This window comes from Astatotilapia calliptera, chromosome 9 (genome assembly GCF_900246225.1).
Source record: "Astatotilapia calliptera chromosome 9, fAstCal1.2, whole genome shotgun sequence".
NCBI lineage: Eukaryota > Metazoa > Chordata > Actinopteri > Cichliformes > Cichlidae > Astatotilapia > Astatotilapia calliptera.
In genome coordinates this window covers 30,135,880-30,153,493 of record NC_039310.1, presented here as the reverse complement: position 1 = coordinate 30,153,493, position 17,614 = coordinate 30,135,880, and the positions used below count along the sequence as shown (strand labels likewise).

General features: G+C 42.4%; 1 protein-coding gene across 1 annotated transcript; it reads left to right on the top strand.

Annotated features, from left to right (window-relative positions):
* Nucleotides 1-9,565: 9,565 nt before the first annotated feature.
* Nucleotides 9,566-16,888, top strand: LOC113029536 (ribonuclease inhibitor-like; the record flags this gene model as incomplete). The annotated part of the gene is made up of 4 exons (XM_026180429.1): nt 9,566-9,720; nt 11,827-12,003; nt 14,440-14,619; nt 16,720-16,888. Coding segments are annotated over 4 exons (681 nt in total), but the record flags the coding sequence as incomplete, so codon positions are not given.
* Nucleotides 16,889-17,614: the final 726 nt, after the last annotated feature.

Genomic DNA, 17,614 nt, shown 5'->3' with positions numbered 1-17,614 from the left:
ATTGCACTGTTTCACCTCTCACCTCACCTACTAAAGCTCACAACCAGACAGAGGCCACTCTCATATGTGTAACAATCTAACTAAAACTATATATGTATATATTGAATAGATGCTTTAATTAAATGCCACTACTCAAAGCTTAATATTAAGATTATAAATGAATAAAACATGATAAAGAATAACATGATATAAGTGTTTTATAAGCGTGTAAGCAACCTTTCCATAGCTCTAAGTCACTTTACTCAATAGATCGGCCGGATATCGCGCCGGACGAAGCTTCTGACCATCAATTAACTGACCGAGCTTCAACTCTTTTAATAAGCACCAAAATGCAATGTATATAAAATGATTACAGTTTCTCTTGCAATGAAAGATTATTATATGATTATGATACCACCTGTAATACAGACTTTAATGTAATATCATCAGCTTCAATAAATGCTTTAATGCAATGCTTGTTATGTAGTTCTAATGCAATGATAATGACTTAATGCAAGGTTAATTAATGAAATGATAATACAGATAATAAGTAACAGTGAAATAATTTGTTTTATCCCATACCCCCTTGAACTTTTCCACATTTTGTCACATTACAGCCACAAACATGAATCAATGTTATTGGAATTCCAGGTGAAAGACCAACACAAAGTGGTGCACACGTGAGAAGTGGAACGAGAATCATACATGATTCCAAACATTTGTTACAAATAAATAACTGCAAAGTGGGGTGTGCGTAATTATTCAGCCCGCTTTGGTCTGAGTGCAGTCAGTTGCCCATAGACGTTGCCTGATGAGTGCTAATGACTAAATAGAGTGCACCTGTGTGTAATCTAATGTCAGTACAAATACAGCTGCTCTGTCACAGCCTCAGAGGTTGTCTAAGAGAATATTGGGAGCAACAACACCATGAAGTCCAAAGAACACATCAGACAGGTCAGGGATAAAGTTTGTTGCACTTTGTAGACGCTCCCTGAGCACTGGTCTCACAGCCAGCTGCACATAGAGACCAGTGTTGTTAGTCCAGGTCAGAAGATGACTTGTTGGAATGAAAATGAGCTTGTAGTTTGTCTGCTTTAATAATGTGACTGGAAAAAGGTGTTGGACTTCAAATATGTCCGTTTCTGTCACACTTCACCTTTAAAAGTGAAGCCATGTGGTTCCTGGAAGGAAAAACACGACTTCTTCAAGGCTTTGTCCTGTTTTTATGAGAAATGTACGACTTTAATGTGAAACATTCAGAGTTTTTTCTCTTGTTGTGTTTGTTTGAAGCTGCTTCCTGTTGGCTTCAGCTGTTTGGAGTTTCCATTTTCTAAACTTCTACATTCTGAACCTTCTTCAGCTCTGAACAGATGATGAAACACTGAATGATTTCAAGCACTTTGTCTAATAAACTTACATCTTTCATTCTTTATACAGATTGATGGACTGTGTTTTGTTAAAGATCAGCTGTTATTATCTGGCAGCAGCACTGAAGTCCAACCCCTCCCATCTGAGAGAGCTGGACCTGAGCTACAACTACAACCTGAAGGATCCAGGAGTGAAGCATCTGTGTGGTTTCCTGGAGAGTCCAGGATGTAAACTTGAAACTCTGGGGTCAGTCAGCATGTTTTAGTTGTGCTGAGATGAATATGATGTGAAAGTTGTGCTGACACTAAACTGCAGACATCAGGCTGATATTATACTGATCCACACTGAGGATCTTCATGGTAAAGTCTGTTTTCTTCTTCTCTGGTTTAGTCCATTGACTGCAGCAGAACAATGTTCACATTTCAAACCTTCAAAGAAGAAAAAAAAATCCTCCACTGGATGATTCACTGTGAAACTCTCAAACTCTTCATTCCACCTTAAAGTCTGTGTGACACTGAAATCCAAAATCAAAATGTCTGTTCTCTTTACAGACAGCAGTAAAGTAAAATGTTATTTATATAGCACCTTTCAAGATAAAATCACAAAGTGATTTACAAAGGCAGAAAACAGACATTAAAATCTAAAACAAAACAAAATCAACCAAAAGCGAGTTTAAACAGATAGGTTTTTAACTGCTTTTTAAAAGACATGACTGAGTCCACAGATCTCAAACTCAAAGGGAGCGAGTTCCAGAGTCTGGGAGCCACTCATACAAACGCTCTGTCACCTTTTTTTTTTAACCTTGAATGCTGGACAACCAGCAACCCCTGGTCACAAGACCTCAGTGACCTGCTGGGGTGATAGGAAAGAAGAAGATCACTTAAGTAAGTTGGAGCTACACCGTGTAGGGCCCTATAAGTCATGATTATGATCTTAAAATGGACCCTGAACTTGACAGGGAGCCAATGCAGCTGCAGGGGAGTGGCATGGGAGTGTTTGTGATGCTTTGTCAGAAGCTTAGCAGCAGCATTTTGAACACCCTGCAGTCGTTCCAGGGAGGCATTACTTAAGCAAGTAAAGAAGGAATTACAATAGTCTAAGCGAGATGAAACGAAAGCACGAATAATCATTTCCAAATCGGAACGTGACACAATGGGACTCAGCTTAGCGATATTTCTTAAATGGTAAAAACAAGAGCAAACTAAAGATTTAATGTGTGTGTCCAGCGTCAGAGCTGGATCAAGTGTAACATCAAGGTTCCTAATGGAGGATTTAATATAAGAAGCAAGAGGGCCTAGATTTTTAACCACGAGGGGAACAAATTTCTCAGGATCAAAGACAATGACTTCCGTTTTATCAGCATGTAGTTGACGGTAATTACCAGCCAGCTGATCTCTAACGGAATCTAAGCAGGACTGCAGGATTTGGAGCTTAGAAACATCAGGTGGCCTAAAAGAGATATATAGCTCAATATCATCTGCATAACAATGACATGAAATATCAGAGAAAGAACTAAGAAGTTGCAGAAGAGGGAGTAAATACAACAAAAACAATAACGGTCCCAAGATAGAGCCCTGAGGCACCCCGTAGGCAAGAGAGCTGACGGAGTATCTGAACTTAGAGGTAGCCACAGAGAAAGATCGATTTGACAAATAGGATTTAAACCATTCCAATGCGGCACCCGATACACCCACCCAGTGGTTTAATCTATCTAACAAAATAAGATGATCAACAGTGTCAAAAGCAGAGGTCAAATCCAGCAACATCAAAATAGTGCACTCTCCAGCATCATAATTCATCAAAACATCATTAGACACTCTAAGAAGTGCAGTTTCGGTAGAGTGAGTCTTACGAAAGCCAGATTGAAATATATCAAGAATGTTGTGTTCATCTAGAACAACTGTGAGCTGCTTGGCCACAACCTTTTCTAAAATCTTGGCAATAAAAGGCAATTTTGAGATGGGTCTGTAACTGGAAAGCACAGAAGGATCAAGTTTAGGCTTTTTTAAAAGTGGGTGAATGACAGCACTTTTACAGTAACCAGGGACCTGACCAGAGAGTAGAGATGTATTAAGCTTCAACAACTTAGGTAAAGACACTGGTGAAAATCTTTCAAATCTGACAGGCTTAAGTAAAATCGGAACAGACAAATGGTACATGGAGGGAGAGATTTTGCTCCTTACATTGCTAACCTTTTCAACAAAGAAGGAAAGAAAATTTTCAGTTTTCATTTGAAGAAATAGGGACAGCAGCAGAAGCCGGAGCAACAATATCCCTAATAGTATCAAATAAAACGTTAGGGTTACCTCTGCTCCTAGAAACTAGGTTTGAAAAATAAGCAGCCCTTGCATCACGAATTGAAAAGGAAACTAAAAGGTCTTTTAAATAAAGGAGATGAACCTGTAAACGAGTCTTTCTCCACAAACGCTCAGCTTTATGACAGACACGCTTTAAACAGCGAATGCTGACATTTATCCAAGGCGAGGGTTTTGTAACAGGGGCTAGTCTAGTTTTAATAGGGCAAATATTATCGATAATAGAAAGACAGTAATTATTAAAAAGATTTGTTAATAAATCAACATCATTAGAAACGGGCAGAACCAAATTAAAAACGTCAGAAAATTTAGCAGCAGTAGAAGAATCTAAGACGCGCAAGCTAAAAGCACGACGAACAGGAGGAGGAGGCAAATAAAATGCAAATTAAATATAATTCAATGATGGTCCAAAATAAAAATAACCTCAGAACTAATACAGTCGATGGTTAAGCCAACAGTAAAAACAAGGTCCAGAATGTGTCCTTTGGTGTGGGTGGGGCCAGATACATGCTGTTTGAAGTGAAAAGAGTCCATGATGCTAAGAAAACCTCTGGCAAAGAGGTCAGAGTCATCATCAATGTGCATATTAAAATCACCAATTATTAGCAGTCTGGACAACTTCAAGATGGAAGATAAAAAGTTACTGAATTCCTTTAAAAATTGACCGTTAGGTCCAGGTGGACGATAAACTACAGCACAGTAACACGGATCTTTAATTCCAATTTTAACCAGCTGTAGTTCAAACGTTGACATTTTTTCAACCATCAATGAGCGATAGTGAAACCAATTTCAATACACCACAGCCAGTCCTCCGCCACGACCAGAAGTCCGCGGCCGACTGACAAAGGAGTACCCGTAAAGTTCGATAAGGGAAGAATAGTCACCATCACGCTGCCAGGTTTCAGTTAAAAATAATAAGTCCAGTTTTTTGGAAAGAATAAGACTGTTCAATAAGAACGTTTTATTTGTCATAGATCGGGCATTGAGAAGCACCATGCTCAACGAGGAATAAGTCAAACCATTACCGACACTGACCCGTTTTAGGGGGCGTAGAAACTGGGGGTTCGATCCGTAACAATCATAGATACCGCTCGCTGCTGGGGCAGCGGGCCAAATAATAGGAGAGTCTGGATGAACACTCCTAAGGAAACACGATCTTATAAGTCCAGGCTTCCCAAAATCCAGCAGGGGCAGGGAAAACAAATTCTCCTCCGAACAGGCAGTCTGAGCACAGGTAACCAGAAATGCTCGACGTCGCTTACCCGCTAATCCTCGTCTGAAGAGGAGTCTAAATCTCACCTGGACACCAGCTCTTTTACCTCTCCTCCGTGATTTGCGTGGACCAAAAAGGGTGCTGTTGGTGACATCTGTCAAAAATCCAGACACCGGCGGCGGAGGAGGGAAGAAGCCATTGTATGAAGGAGCGATATTCAGGCCCACAATAGAGGAGCGAATAGAAAGTAGTGTCAGATGATCATAGACTAGGGCAGGCAATACATCAGAGACAAAAAAGTATAGCAGGACAGTCAGAAACAGCAGCATAACAGAGCGAGGGAAACTGCAGCCAGCGGCGGCAACGCCGAACACAGGCGCCATCATACCGGAAGGCAGACCCTAAAATAATAATAAGTCCAACACAAACATACACACATCATCCAAACACAGTCCAACATCCAAATCTCCTCCACTGCCAGCATGAATGATGGGAAAGAGGAGGAGGAACACTCTGACATTCAGGGTTAGAATGAGTTTCATCAAGCAGACTGTGAAGATCAAAGCTGCATTAGAAAGCTTACATGAATGAATGAGTGGACAGAAGTGGACAGAGATCATCTGAAGCACTTCAAAGGCTTTAAATCAGCACATTTCTCTTTATTCTTTATCAACTTTTAGTTTCTCTCAGTTTTCTGTGGAATGAAGCTAACAGCAGGCTAATAAGATGCTGACCAATAGGTTTCTATTAAAGGTTGTAATTTGTATATGAAAAAGTGCTTTGGCTCAGCAGGGATCAGCTTACAGGTAGAATACAGCTGCTGGATGGGATCAGCATGTCATAGCTATCTACCAAACTGCTAACTGGGGGATTTCAGGCCATCTATGGATCATTTTTGCTAACTGTTTATTCAGCTTAGGCTCACAGGGCTGCAGCCTGTGCCCTAGCTGTCATAGGGCAAGAGGCGTGGTCCACCTGCACAGGTGAGCAGTCCATCACAGGGCCAACAGAGAGAGACAAAGAGGTGGAGGTGGTGGGGCCACAGCACCATCATCACTGAGTGCCATAGGACACTTAACCTTTGTTTCCATATGCTGGGAACTTCCTGTTGTTCCAAGGAGGACTGGAAAATGTTCCTCACAGCACACTTCAATCATCTCCCTCCCACAGCATCAGGACCAGGGCTTTTTCTCTCTTTGGTCCCACTAAGAGATTTCCACACAAACACCTCATCAGTGGGACTCTCAGAGCTACCAGCCCTTTGCTACAATCACAAAGCTCTTCATTGAAATCAATGATATCAAAGCTGGAATCAAATGAGTCCAAGTCTTCTGCTGATTCAGCATCACATTCATCTTTGCTCCTTGTTCTGCATCCCCACCATGGACTTCATTCCTTTCCAAGCCAGCCTTGAGTGTCCTTTATTCAGCTCATCCTCTGCTTTACTTTTACACCTGATTTTAGCTGCTTTGTCTCTCTTTCAGCAGGTTTCTGTGCCTCAATCTTTTTCTTCTCTCCCTCATAACAAGACAGCTTCTTCTGCCTGAGAACATGTTGGAGTGATTTACTAATCCAGGGCTGCTTATTGGGGAAATACTTCCTGTTTCCAAAGTAATCCCCATTTTCCCCAGAAAGAAATGTCAGTAGAAATCGATGATCTAAGTGAGAACATGAGCCTTTAAAAAGTCCCAGTGGGTGCAGTCAAAGCAGTCCCTCAGTCCCAGTATAGAGTCTTTGGTCCAGACTGGAACAGCTGTGTGCCCAGTTTGAGCTCTCTTCAGTGCTGTGACCTGACAGACCCAGAGGGGCCATCACATCACATTTAGAAGCTCCCCTGATGGAGCCACAACACATGTCCAATACTTAGTCTGTCTTGTTGGACCAACTGGAAGAAATGATTCAAGGACTTAGTCACAGAACAGAGATTCAAATCTCCAAAATCCAACTGGCTGCATCAGGACATATAGTCTGAAACTCTGCACAGTTTCCTGTTTGAAGCTGCTTCCTGTTGGCCTCAGCTGTTTGGAGTTTCCATTTTCTAAACTTCTACATTCTGAACCTTCTTCAGCTCTGAACAGATGATGAAACACTGAATGATTTCAAGCACTTTGTCTAATAAACTTACATCTTTCATTCTTTATACAGATTGGGGGACTGTGGTTTGTCAAAGCGCAGCTGTGATTATCTGGCAGCAGCACTGAAGTCCAACCCCTCCCATCTGAGACATCTGGAGCTGTGGGAAAACAACAAGCTGCAGGATCCAGGAGTGAAGCATCTGTGTGGTTTCCTGGAGAGTCCAGGATGTAAACTTGAAACTCTGAGGTCAGTCAGCATGTTTTAGTTGTGCTGAGATGAATATGATGTGAAAGTTGTGCTGACACTAAACTGCAGACATAAGGCTGATATTATACTGATCCACACTGAGGATCTTCATGGTAAAGTCTGTTTTCTTCTTCTCTGGTTTAGTCCATTGACTGCAGCAGAAAAATGTTCACATTTCAAACCTTCAAAGAAGACGAAAAATCCTCCACTGGATGATTCACTGTGAAACTCTCAAACTCTTCATTCCACCTTAAAGTCTGTCTGACACTGAAATCCAAAATCAAAATGTGCGTTTGCTTTACAGACAGCAGTCCAACACAAACATACACACATCATCCAAACACAGTCCAACATCCAAATCTCCTCCACTGCCAGCATGAATGATGGGAAAGAGGAGGAGGAACACTCTGACATTCAGGGTTAGAATGAGTTTCATCAAGCAGACTGTGAAGATCAAAGCTGCATTAGAAAGCTTACATGAATGAATGAGTGGACAGAAGTGGACAGAGATCATCTGAAGCACTTCAAAGGCTTTAAATCAGCACATTTCTCTTTATTCTTTATCAACTCTGTTAGTTTCTCTCAGTTTTCTGTGGAATGAAGCTAACAGCAGGCTAATAAGATGCTGACCAATAGGTTTCTATTAAAGGTTGTAATTTGTATATGAAAAAGTGCTTTGGCTCAGCAGGGATCAGCTTACAGGTAGAATACAGCTGCTGGATGGGATTAGCATGTCATAGCTATCTACCAAACTGCTAACTGGGGGATTTCAGGCCATCTATGGATCATTTTTGCTAACTGTTTATTCAGCTTAGGCTCACAGGGCTGCAGCCTGTGCCCTAGCTGTCATAGGGCAAGAGGCGTGGTCCACCTGCACAGGTGAGCAGTCCATCACAGGGCCAACAGAGAGAGACAGAGAAGCACTCTCTCACATCCACACCTACAGCCAATGTAGAAGCACCAATGAACCTAAGCAGCATTTCATTGGACTGTGGGAGAACATCCAACCTCCACAGAAAGGCCACCAAGCTTCAACCTACAACCTTCTTGCTTTAAGGCACTAGTGTGAACCACTTTTCCCCATTTCAGCCCAAATCCTGCATCTTCCTGTTTCTGACTCCAGGCCAGCTCCACTAACACTTTCTCATCAGACACTGCCACCTAGTGGAGGAAGTCTTAGTTCCATTTGAAGCTTCAGATTACAGTTAGTTCCTTTACAAAGAGGTGGAGGTGGTGGGGCCACAGTACCATCATCACTGAGTGCCATAGGACACTTAACCTTTGTTTCCATATGCTGGGAACTTCCTGTTGTTCCAAGGAGGACTGGAAAATGTTCCTCACAGCACACTTCAATCATCTCCCTCCCACAGCATCAGGACCAGGGCTTTTTCTCTCTTTGGTCCCACTAAGAGATTTCCACACAAACACCTCATCAGTGGGACTCTCAGAGCTACCAGCCCTTTGCTACAATCACAAAGCTCTTCATTGAAATCAATGATATCAAAGCTGGAATCAAATGAGTCCAAGTCTTCTGCTGATTCAGCATCACATTCATCTTTGCTCCTTGTCCTGCATCCCCACCATGGACTTCATTCCTTTCCAAGCCAGCCTTGAGTGTCCTTTATTCAGCTCATCCTCTGCTTTACTTTTACACCTGATTTTAGCTGCTTTGTCTCTCTTTCAACAGGTTTCTGTGCCTCAATCTTTTTCTCCTCTCCCTCATAACAAGACAGCTTCTTCTGCCTGAGAACATGTTGGAGTGATTTACTAATCCAGGGCTGCTTATTGGGGAAAATACTTCCTGTTTCCAAAGTAATCCCCATTTTCCCCAGAAAGAAATCTCAGTAGAAATCAATGATCTAAGTGAGAACATGAGCCTTTAAAAAGTCCCAGTGGGTGCAGTCAAAGCAGTCCCTCAGTCCCAGTATAGAGTCTTTGGTCCAGACTGGAACAAGTGTGTGCCCAGTTTGAGCTCTCTTCAGTGCTGTGACCTGACAGACCCAGAGGGGCCATCACATCACATCTAGAAGCTCCCCTGATGGAGCCACAACACATGTCCAACACTTAGTCTGTCTTGTTGGACCAACTGGAAGAAATGATTCAAGGACTTAGTCACAGAACAGAGATTCAAATCTCCAAAATCCAACTGGCTGCATCAGGACATATAGTCTGAAACTCTGCACAGTTTCCTGTTTGAAGCTGCTTCCTGTTGGCTTCAGCTGTTTGGAGTTTCCATTTTCTAAACTTCTACATTCTGAACCTTCTTCAGCTCTGAACAGATGATGAAACACTGAATGATTTCAAGCACTTTGTCTAATAAACTTACATCTTTCATTCTTTATACAGATTGGGGGACTGTGGTTTGTCAAAGCGCAGCTGTGATTATCTGGCAGCAGCACTGAAGTCCAACCCCTCCCATCTGAGACAGCTGGACCTGAGTATAAACTACAAGCTGCAGGATCTAGGAGTGAAGCATCTGTGTGGTTTCCTGGAGAGTCCAGGATGTAAACTTGAAACTCTGGGGTCAGTCAGCATGTTTTAGTTGTACTGAGATGAATATGATGTGAAAGTTGTGCTGACTCTAAACTGCAGACATCAGGCTGATATTATACTGATCCACACTGAGGATCTTCATGGTAAAGTCTGTTTTCTTCTTCTCTGGTTTAGTCCATTGACTGCAGCAGAACAATGTTCACATTTCAAACAGTGAGACTCAACGTATGGCCCGTGGCCCACACGCGGCCTGCCCACCTTTCCTGATTCAGAGAGAGGGGACCCTGATTAACTGTGTAGCTTCTTCCTCACAGTTCTAAGTATCAGACACAACAATGAATCATCCACAGCTGACTGTCTTTAGCAGGTCAAAGGTCACGGCACACAGCAGACAGTGGGAAATATTCTAACTCTGATCATTGATCAGTTGTGACACTGTGAGACTTGATCAGAGGTGTGATCATCACAGCAGAGGCCTTTGTGTCAAAGTCACTGAGGATCAAACAGAAACACATGAAGCAGGTTTTCCTGTTCTGGCTTTTTATAGCAGATAACCTTCAAAATCTTCTGCAGTCGATGAAAAACTGAAGCAAACCATGAATCAACATGTGAACATGAGCTGATGCTGCTGAAGTGAAGCAAAGTTACAGAGGTTTGATTACAGACACAGCTGAGAGTTTGTAATCTGTCATCATTTTAAAAAGTTTCCATGGAACAGCAGAAATGAGGCTTTACTGTCAGAGGCCGACAGCACTGAACACAACAGCAGACTGGTGGCTAATAAACAGTGAATGATGCAGAAACAGATGTTTGAAGCTGTTCTTGGAGTACACTGAGAGAGAGAGAGCTGTGCAGGCAGGAACAGCCAAAGTCAGAGAGAATTCATGAGCATATTTATCAAACGTGAAGCAGAGTTTGGATCTTCTTCTGCTGCTGCTTCACTCAGTTTTGGTTGGAGACAGATGAAACCTGCAGCTTCAGGATCTGTGAGCTGTCCACTTTCAGCCCCGACGGCGTGTCCGTGTACGTGCCGTCGAGTGAACGATCCACGCTCTGTGTTTCCATCTTTGTGTGTTTAGCTGCTCTCATTTACTGTTTTAGCTGTTTGCTGCTTGTTGAAATAGTTTGTGAGCTTTAACCTGAGATTCTGGCAAAATCCATTTATATTAAACATCGATTCAGGATTGAATGAATCAACATCGTTTTATTCAAATTAAAACCATTTAAATGGGAACATGAATTTTTTACACCCGCCTCTAATGCTGGGTGATGTCAGCTGGTCCATGTGCAGCTGGCTGTGAGGCTCAGGGAGTGTCTACAAAGTGCAACACTGAAAGAACATCATCCATAAATGTTGAGTAAGAACTGGACTCTCATACAGCGAGACTCAAATGCCTTTAAACATCAGCTTATCCTGCTGATCCAAGTCCAACACTGAGTTTGTAAAAACATGTTTGTCAATCGTTTTGTTTGTTTCTGAGGAAAAAGATTCAATAACTTGCTGCTAATACACAACATTTCATCATATTTCCTCATAACCCTCTTTTGTCTGACCATTTGATACCATTTGAATTTGCAATAAAGGATCCACAGAGTTTGGTGACAACAATGACAGTAGATGTTTGTGTGAAAGTGCTGGAAGCAAATGAGTGTGTGATGTTCTTTCAGTGTTGCACTTTGTAGACGCTCCCTGAGCACTGGTCTCACAGCCAGCTGCACATAGAGACCAGTGTTGTTAGTCCAGGTCAGAAGATGACTTGTTGGAATGAAAATGAGCTTGTAGTTTGTCTGCTTTAATAATGTGACTGGAAAAAGGTGTTGGACTTCAAATATGTCCGTTTCTGTCACACTTCACCTTTAAAAGTGAAGCCATGTGGTTCCTGGAAGGAAAAACACGACTTTTTCAAGTCTTTGTCCTGTTTTTATGAGAAATGTACGACTTTAATGTGAAACATTCAGAGTTTTTTCTCTTGTTGTGTTTGTTTGAAGCTGCTTCCTGTTGGCTTCAGCTGTTTGGAGTTTCCATTTTCTAAACTTCTACATTCTGAACCTTCTTCAGCTCTGAACAGATGATGAAACACTGAATGATTTCAAGCACTTTGTCTAATAAACTTACATCTTTCATTCTTTATACAGATTGTGGAGCTGTGGTTTGTCAGAGATCAGCTGTGATTATCTGGCAGCAGCACTGAAGTCCAACCCCTCCCATCTGAGAGAGCTGGACCTGAGCTCCAACAACAAGCTGCAGGATCCAGGAGTGAAGCATCTGTGTGGTTTCCTGGAGAGTCCAGGATGTAAACTTGAAACTCTGAGGTCAGTCAGCATGTTTTAGTTGTGCTGAGATGAATATGATGTGAAAGTTGTGCTGACACTAAACTGCAGACATCAGGCTGATATTATACTGATCCACACTGAGGATCTTCATGGTAAAGTCTGTTTTCTTCTTCTCTGGTTTAGTCCATTGACTGCAGCAGAACAATGTTCACATTTCAAGCTTACATGAATGAATGAGTGGACAGAAGTGGACAGAGATCATCTGAAGCACTTCAAAGGCTTTAAATCAGCACATTTCTCTTTATTCTTTATCAACTCTGTTAGTTTCTCTCAGTTTTCTGTGGAATGAAGCTAACAGCAGGCTAATAAGATGCTGACCAATAGGTTTCTATTAAAGGTTGTAATTTGTATATGAAAAAGGTGTGGTCCACCTGCACAGGTGAGCAGTCCATCACAGGGCCAACAGACAGAGAAGCACTCTCTCACATCCACACCTACAGCCAATGTAGAAGCACCAATGAACCTAAGCAGCATTTCATTGGACTGTGGGAGAACATCCTGTCAGGGCTCTGTGTGCGGGCAGGCGGAGAGGAGGATCCAAACGCAGGACTCAGACACTAACTTGAAACTCAAAAACCTCAGCTTTATTGCTGGTACAAAAACAAAACATGAATTGAACACGGAATAAGGAGAACCGAAACACACAGGCATAATCTGATGGTACGACGCGACACAGAGCATGGGAAAACACAGGGCTTAAATACACAGGGTAGTAATGAGGGAATGGGCAACAGAAGGGAGACACAGCTGGAGGAGATCAGGGCTAACGAGACGGGGGAGCTAAGCTGCACACACTAACATAAGACAAAGACTTTCACAATAAAACAGGAAACAAGAATTACTAAACCAGATGCAGACATGACACTGAGAGACAGACTAGACACTGAACAGAAACTGTAATACACATGAGAACCCAAAACCTAAGAACTGATCCCTCACCAAGAATAGAAACAGATGTATAATAATAATAAACAAAGCACCAGAACATCAGAAAACAATCCATAATGCAAAAATAAACCAAAACATAATAAACTCAAAATACTGGGTCCAACAGACCCAGAACCGTGACACATCCAACCTCCACAGAAAGGCCAACAAGCTTCAACCTACAACCTTCTTGCTTTAAGGCACTAGTGCGAACCACTTTTCCCCATTTCAGCCCAAATCCTGCATCTTCCTGTTTCTGACTCCAGGCCAGCTCCACTAACACTTTCTCATCAGACACTGCCACCTAGTGGAGGAAGTCTTAGTTCCATTTGAAGCTTCAGATTACAGTTAGTTCCTTTACAAAGAGGTGGAGGTGGTGGGGCCACAGCACCATCATCACTGAGTGCCAGAGGACACTTAACCTTTGTTTCCATATGCTGGGAACTTCCTGTTGTTCCAAGGAGGACTGGAAAATGTTCCTCACAGCACACTTCAATCATCTCCCTCCCACAGCATCAGGACCAGGGCTTTTTCTCTCTTTGGTCCCACTAAGAGATTTCCACACAAACACCTCATCAGTGGGACTCTCAGAGCTACCAGCCCTTTGCTACAATCACAAAGCTCTTCATTGAAATCAATGATATCAAAGCTGGAATCAAATGAGTCCAAGTCTTCTGCTGATTCAGCATCACATTCATCTTTGCTCCTTGTTCTGCATCCCCACCATGGACTTCATTCCTTTCCAAGCCAGCCTTGAGTGTCCTTTATTCAGCTCATCCTCTGCTTTACTTTTACACCTGATTTTAGCTGCTTTATCTCTCTTTCAACAGGTTTCTGTGCCTCAATCTTTTTCTTCTCTCCCTCATAACAAGACAGCTTCTTCTGCCTGAGAACATGTTGGAGTGATTTACTAATCCAGGGCTGCTTATTGGGGAAATACTTCCTGTTTCCAAAGTAATCCCCATTTTCCCCAGAAAGAAATGTCAGTAGAAATCGATGATCTAAGTGAGAACATGAGCCTTTAAAAAGTCCCAGTGGGTGCAGTCAAAGCAGTCCCTCAGTCCCAGTATAGAGTCTTTGGTCCAGACTGGAACAAGTGTGTGCCCAGTTTGAGCTCTCTTCAGTGCTGTGACCTGACAGACCCAGAGGGGCCATCACATCACATTTAGAAGCTCCCCTGATGGAGCCACAACACATGTCCAATACTTAGTCTGTCTTGTTGGACCAACTGGAAGAAATGATTCAAGGACTTAGTCACAGAACAGAGATTCAAATCTCCGAAATCCAACTGGCTGCATCAGGACATATAGTCTGAAACTCTGCACAGTTTCCTGTTTGAAGCTGCTTCCTGTTGGCTTCAGCTGTTTGGAGTTTCCATTTTCTAAACTTCTACATTCTGAACCTTCTTCAGCTCTGAACAGATGATGAAACACTGAATGATTTCAAGCACTTTGTCTAATAAACTTACATCTTTCATTCTTTATACAGATTGGAGAACTGTGGTTTGTCAGATATCAGCTGTGATTATCTGGCAGCAGCGCTGAAGTCCAACCCCTCCCATCTGAGACAGCTGGACCTGAGTAACTACAATAACAAGCTGCAGGATCCAGGAGTGAAGCATCTGTGTGGTTTCCTGGAGAGTCCAGGATGTAAACTTGAAACTCTGAGGTCAGTCAGCATGTTTTAGTTGTGCTGAGATGAATATGATGTGAAAGTTGTGCTGACACTAAACTGCAGACATCAGGCTGATATTATACTGATCCACACTGAGGATCTTCATGGTAAAGTCTGTTTTCTTCTTCTCTGGTTTAGTCCATTGACTGCAGCAGAACAATGTTCACATTTCAAACAGTGAGACTCAACGTATGGCCCGCGGCCCACACGCGGCCTGCCCACCTTTCCTGATTCAGAGAGAGGGGACCCTGATTAACTGTGTAGCTTCTTCCTCACAGTTCTAAGTATCAGACACAACAATGAATAATCCACAGCTGACTGTCTTTAGCAGGTCAAAGGTCACGGCACACAGCAGACAGTGGGAAATATTCTAACTCTGATCATTGATCAGTTGTGACACTGTGAGACTTGATCAGAGGTGTGATCATCACAGCAGAGGCCTTTGTGTCAAAGTCACTGAGGATCAAACAGAAACACATGAAGCAGATTTTCCTCTTCTGGCTTTTTATAGCAGATAACCTTCAAAATATTCTGCAGTCGATCAAAAACTGAAGCAAACCATGAATCAACATGTGAACATGAGCTGATGCTGCTGAAGGGAAGCAAAGTTACAGAGGTTTGATTACAGACACAGCTGAGAGTTTGTAATCTGTCATCATTTTAAAAAGTTTCCATGGAACAGCAGAAATGAGGCTTTACTGTCAGAGGCCGACAGCACTGAACACAACAGCAGACTGGTGGCTAATAAACAGTGAATGATGCAGAAACAGATGTTTGAAGCTGTTCTTGGAGTACACTGAGAGAGAGAGAGCTGTGCAGGCAGGAACAGCCAAAGTCAGAGAGAATTCATGAGCATATTGATCAAACGTGAAGCAGAGTTTGGATCTTCTGCTGCTGCTGCTTCACTCAGTTTTGGTTGGAGACAGATGAAACCTGCAGCTTCAGGATCTGTGAGCTGTCCACTTTCAGCCCCGACGGCGTGTCCGTGTACGTGCCGTCGAGTGAACGATCCACGCTCTGTGTTTCCATCTTTGTGTGTTTAGCTGCTCTCATTTACTGTTTTAGCTGTTTGCTGCTTGTTGAAATAGTTTGTGAGCTTTAACCTGAGATTCTGGCAAAATACATTTATATTAAACATCGATTCAGGATTGAATGAATCAACATCGTTTTATTCAAATTAAAACCATTTAAATGGGAACATGAATTTTTTACACCCGCCTCTAATGCTGGGTGATGTCAGCTGGTCCATGTGCAGCTGGCTGTGAGGCTCAGGGAGCGTCTACAAAGTGCAACACTGAAAGAACATCATCCATAAATGTTGAGTAAGAACTGGACTCTCATACAGCGAGACTCAAATGCCTTTAAACATCAGCTTATCCTGCTGATCCAAGTCCAACACTGAGTTTGTAAAAACATGTTTGTCAATCGTTTTGTTTGTTTCTGAGGAAAATGAATCAATAACTTGCTGCTAATACACAACATTTCATCATATTTCCTCATAACCCTCTTTTGTCTGACCATTTGATCCCATTTGAATTTGCAATAAAGGATCCACAGAGTTTGGTGACAATGATGACAGTAGATGTTTGTGTGCTGGAAGCAAATGAGTGTGTGATGTTCTTTCAGTGTTGCACTTTGTAGACGCTCCCTGAGCACTGGTCTCACAGCCAGCTGCACATAGAGACCAGTGTTGTTAGTCCAGGTCAGAAGATGACTTGTTGCAATGAAAATGAGCTTGTAGTTTGTCTGCTTTAATAATGTGACTGGAAAAAGGTGTTGGACTTCAAATATGTCCGTTTCTGTCACACTTCACCTTTAAAAGTGAAGCCATGTGGTTCCTGGAAGGAAAAACACGACTTCTTCAAGTCTTTGTCCTGTTTTTATGAGAAATGTTCGACTTTAATGTGAAACATTCAGAGTTTTTTCTCTTGTTGTGTTTGTTTGAAGCTGCTTCCTGTTGGCTTCAGCTGTTTGGAGTTTCCATTTTCTAAACTTCTACATTCTGAACCTTCTTCAGCTCTGAACAGATGATGAAACACTGAATGATTTCAAGCTCTTTGTCTAATAAACTTACATCTTTCATTCTTTATACAGATTGGTGAGCTGTGGTTTGTCAGAGATCAGCTGTGATTATCTGGCAGCAGCACTGAAGTCCAACCCCTCGTATCTGAGAGAGCTGGACCTGAGCTACAACTACAAGCTGCAGGATCCAGGAGTGAAGCATCTGTGTGGTTTCCTGGAGAGTCCAGGATGTAAACTTGAAACTCTGAGGTCAGTCAGCATGTTTTAGTTGTGCTGAGATGAATATGATGTGAAAGTTGTGCTGACACTAAACTGCAGACATCAGGCTGATAGAATAGAATAGAATAGAATAGCCTTTATTGTCATTGTACAGAGTACAACGAAATTGGAGTGCCACTCCCTTGGTGCAAGATTCAATAATAAATATAAATGTAAAATATAAAAAGTACAATAAAACAATCGCAAGTACTCAAACAGTAGTAAGTACGATATATACAGGATAGCAGCATTAATATAATGGCAGTGACGGTATGGTATAGCTAAGCAGGTTCAATTGTTTTGTGCTTATTTACTACGGTGATAGCTCTGGGAAAGAAGCTATCCCTGAATCTGTTTGTCCTGGTTTTATGTGACCTGTACCGTCGGCCTGACGGTAATAGTTCAAACAGTTGGTTGCTGGGGTGAGAGTGGTCCTTGATGATATTGCCAGCTCTGCTGAGGTACCGAGAGTTTGCAGTGACCTCCAGGCTGGGCAGAGAGCAGCCAGTGATCTTCTGGGCTGTGTTGATGACCCTCTGCAGTACTTTCCTGTCCGCAGCTGAGCACCCTGCATACCATGTTGTTATGCTGTAGGTTAGGATGCTCTCTATGGTGGCTCTGTAAACTGTCACCAGCAGCCTCTCCTCCAGGTTGTTCCTCCTGAGCACTCTCAGAAAGTGGAGACGCTGCTGGGCCTTTTTTTAACTGA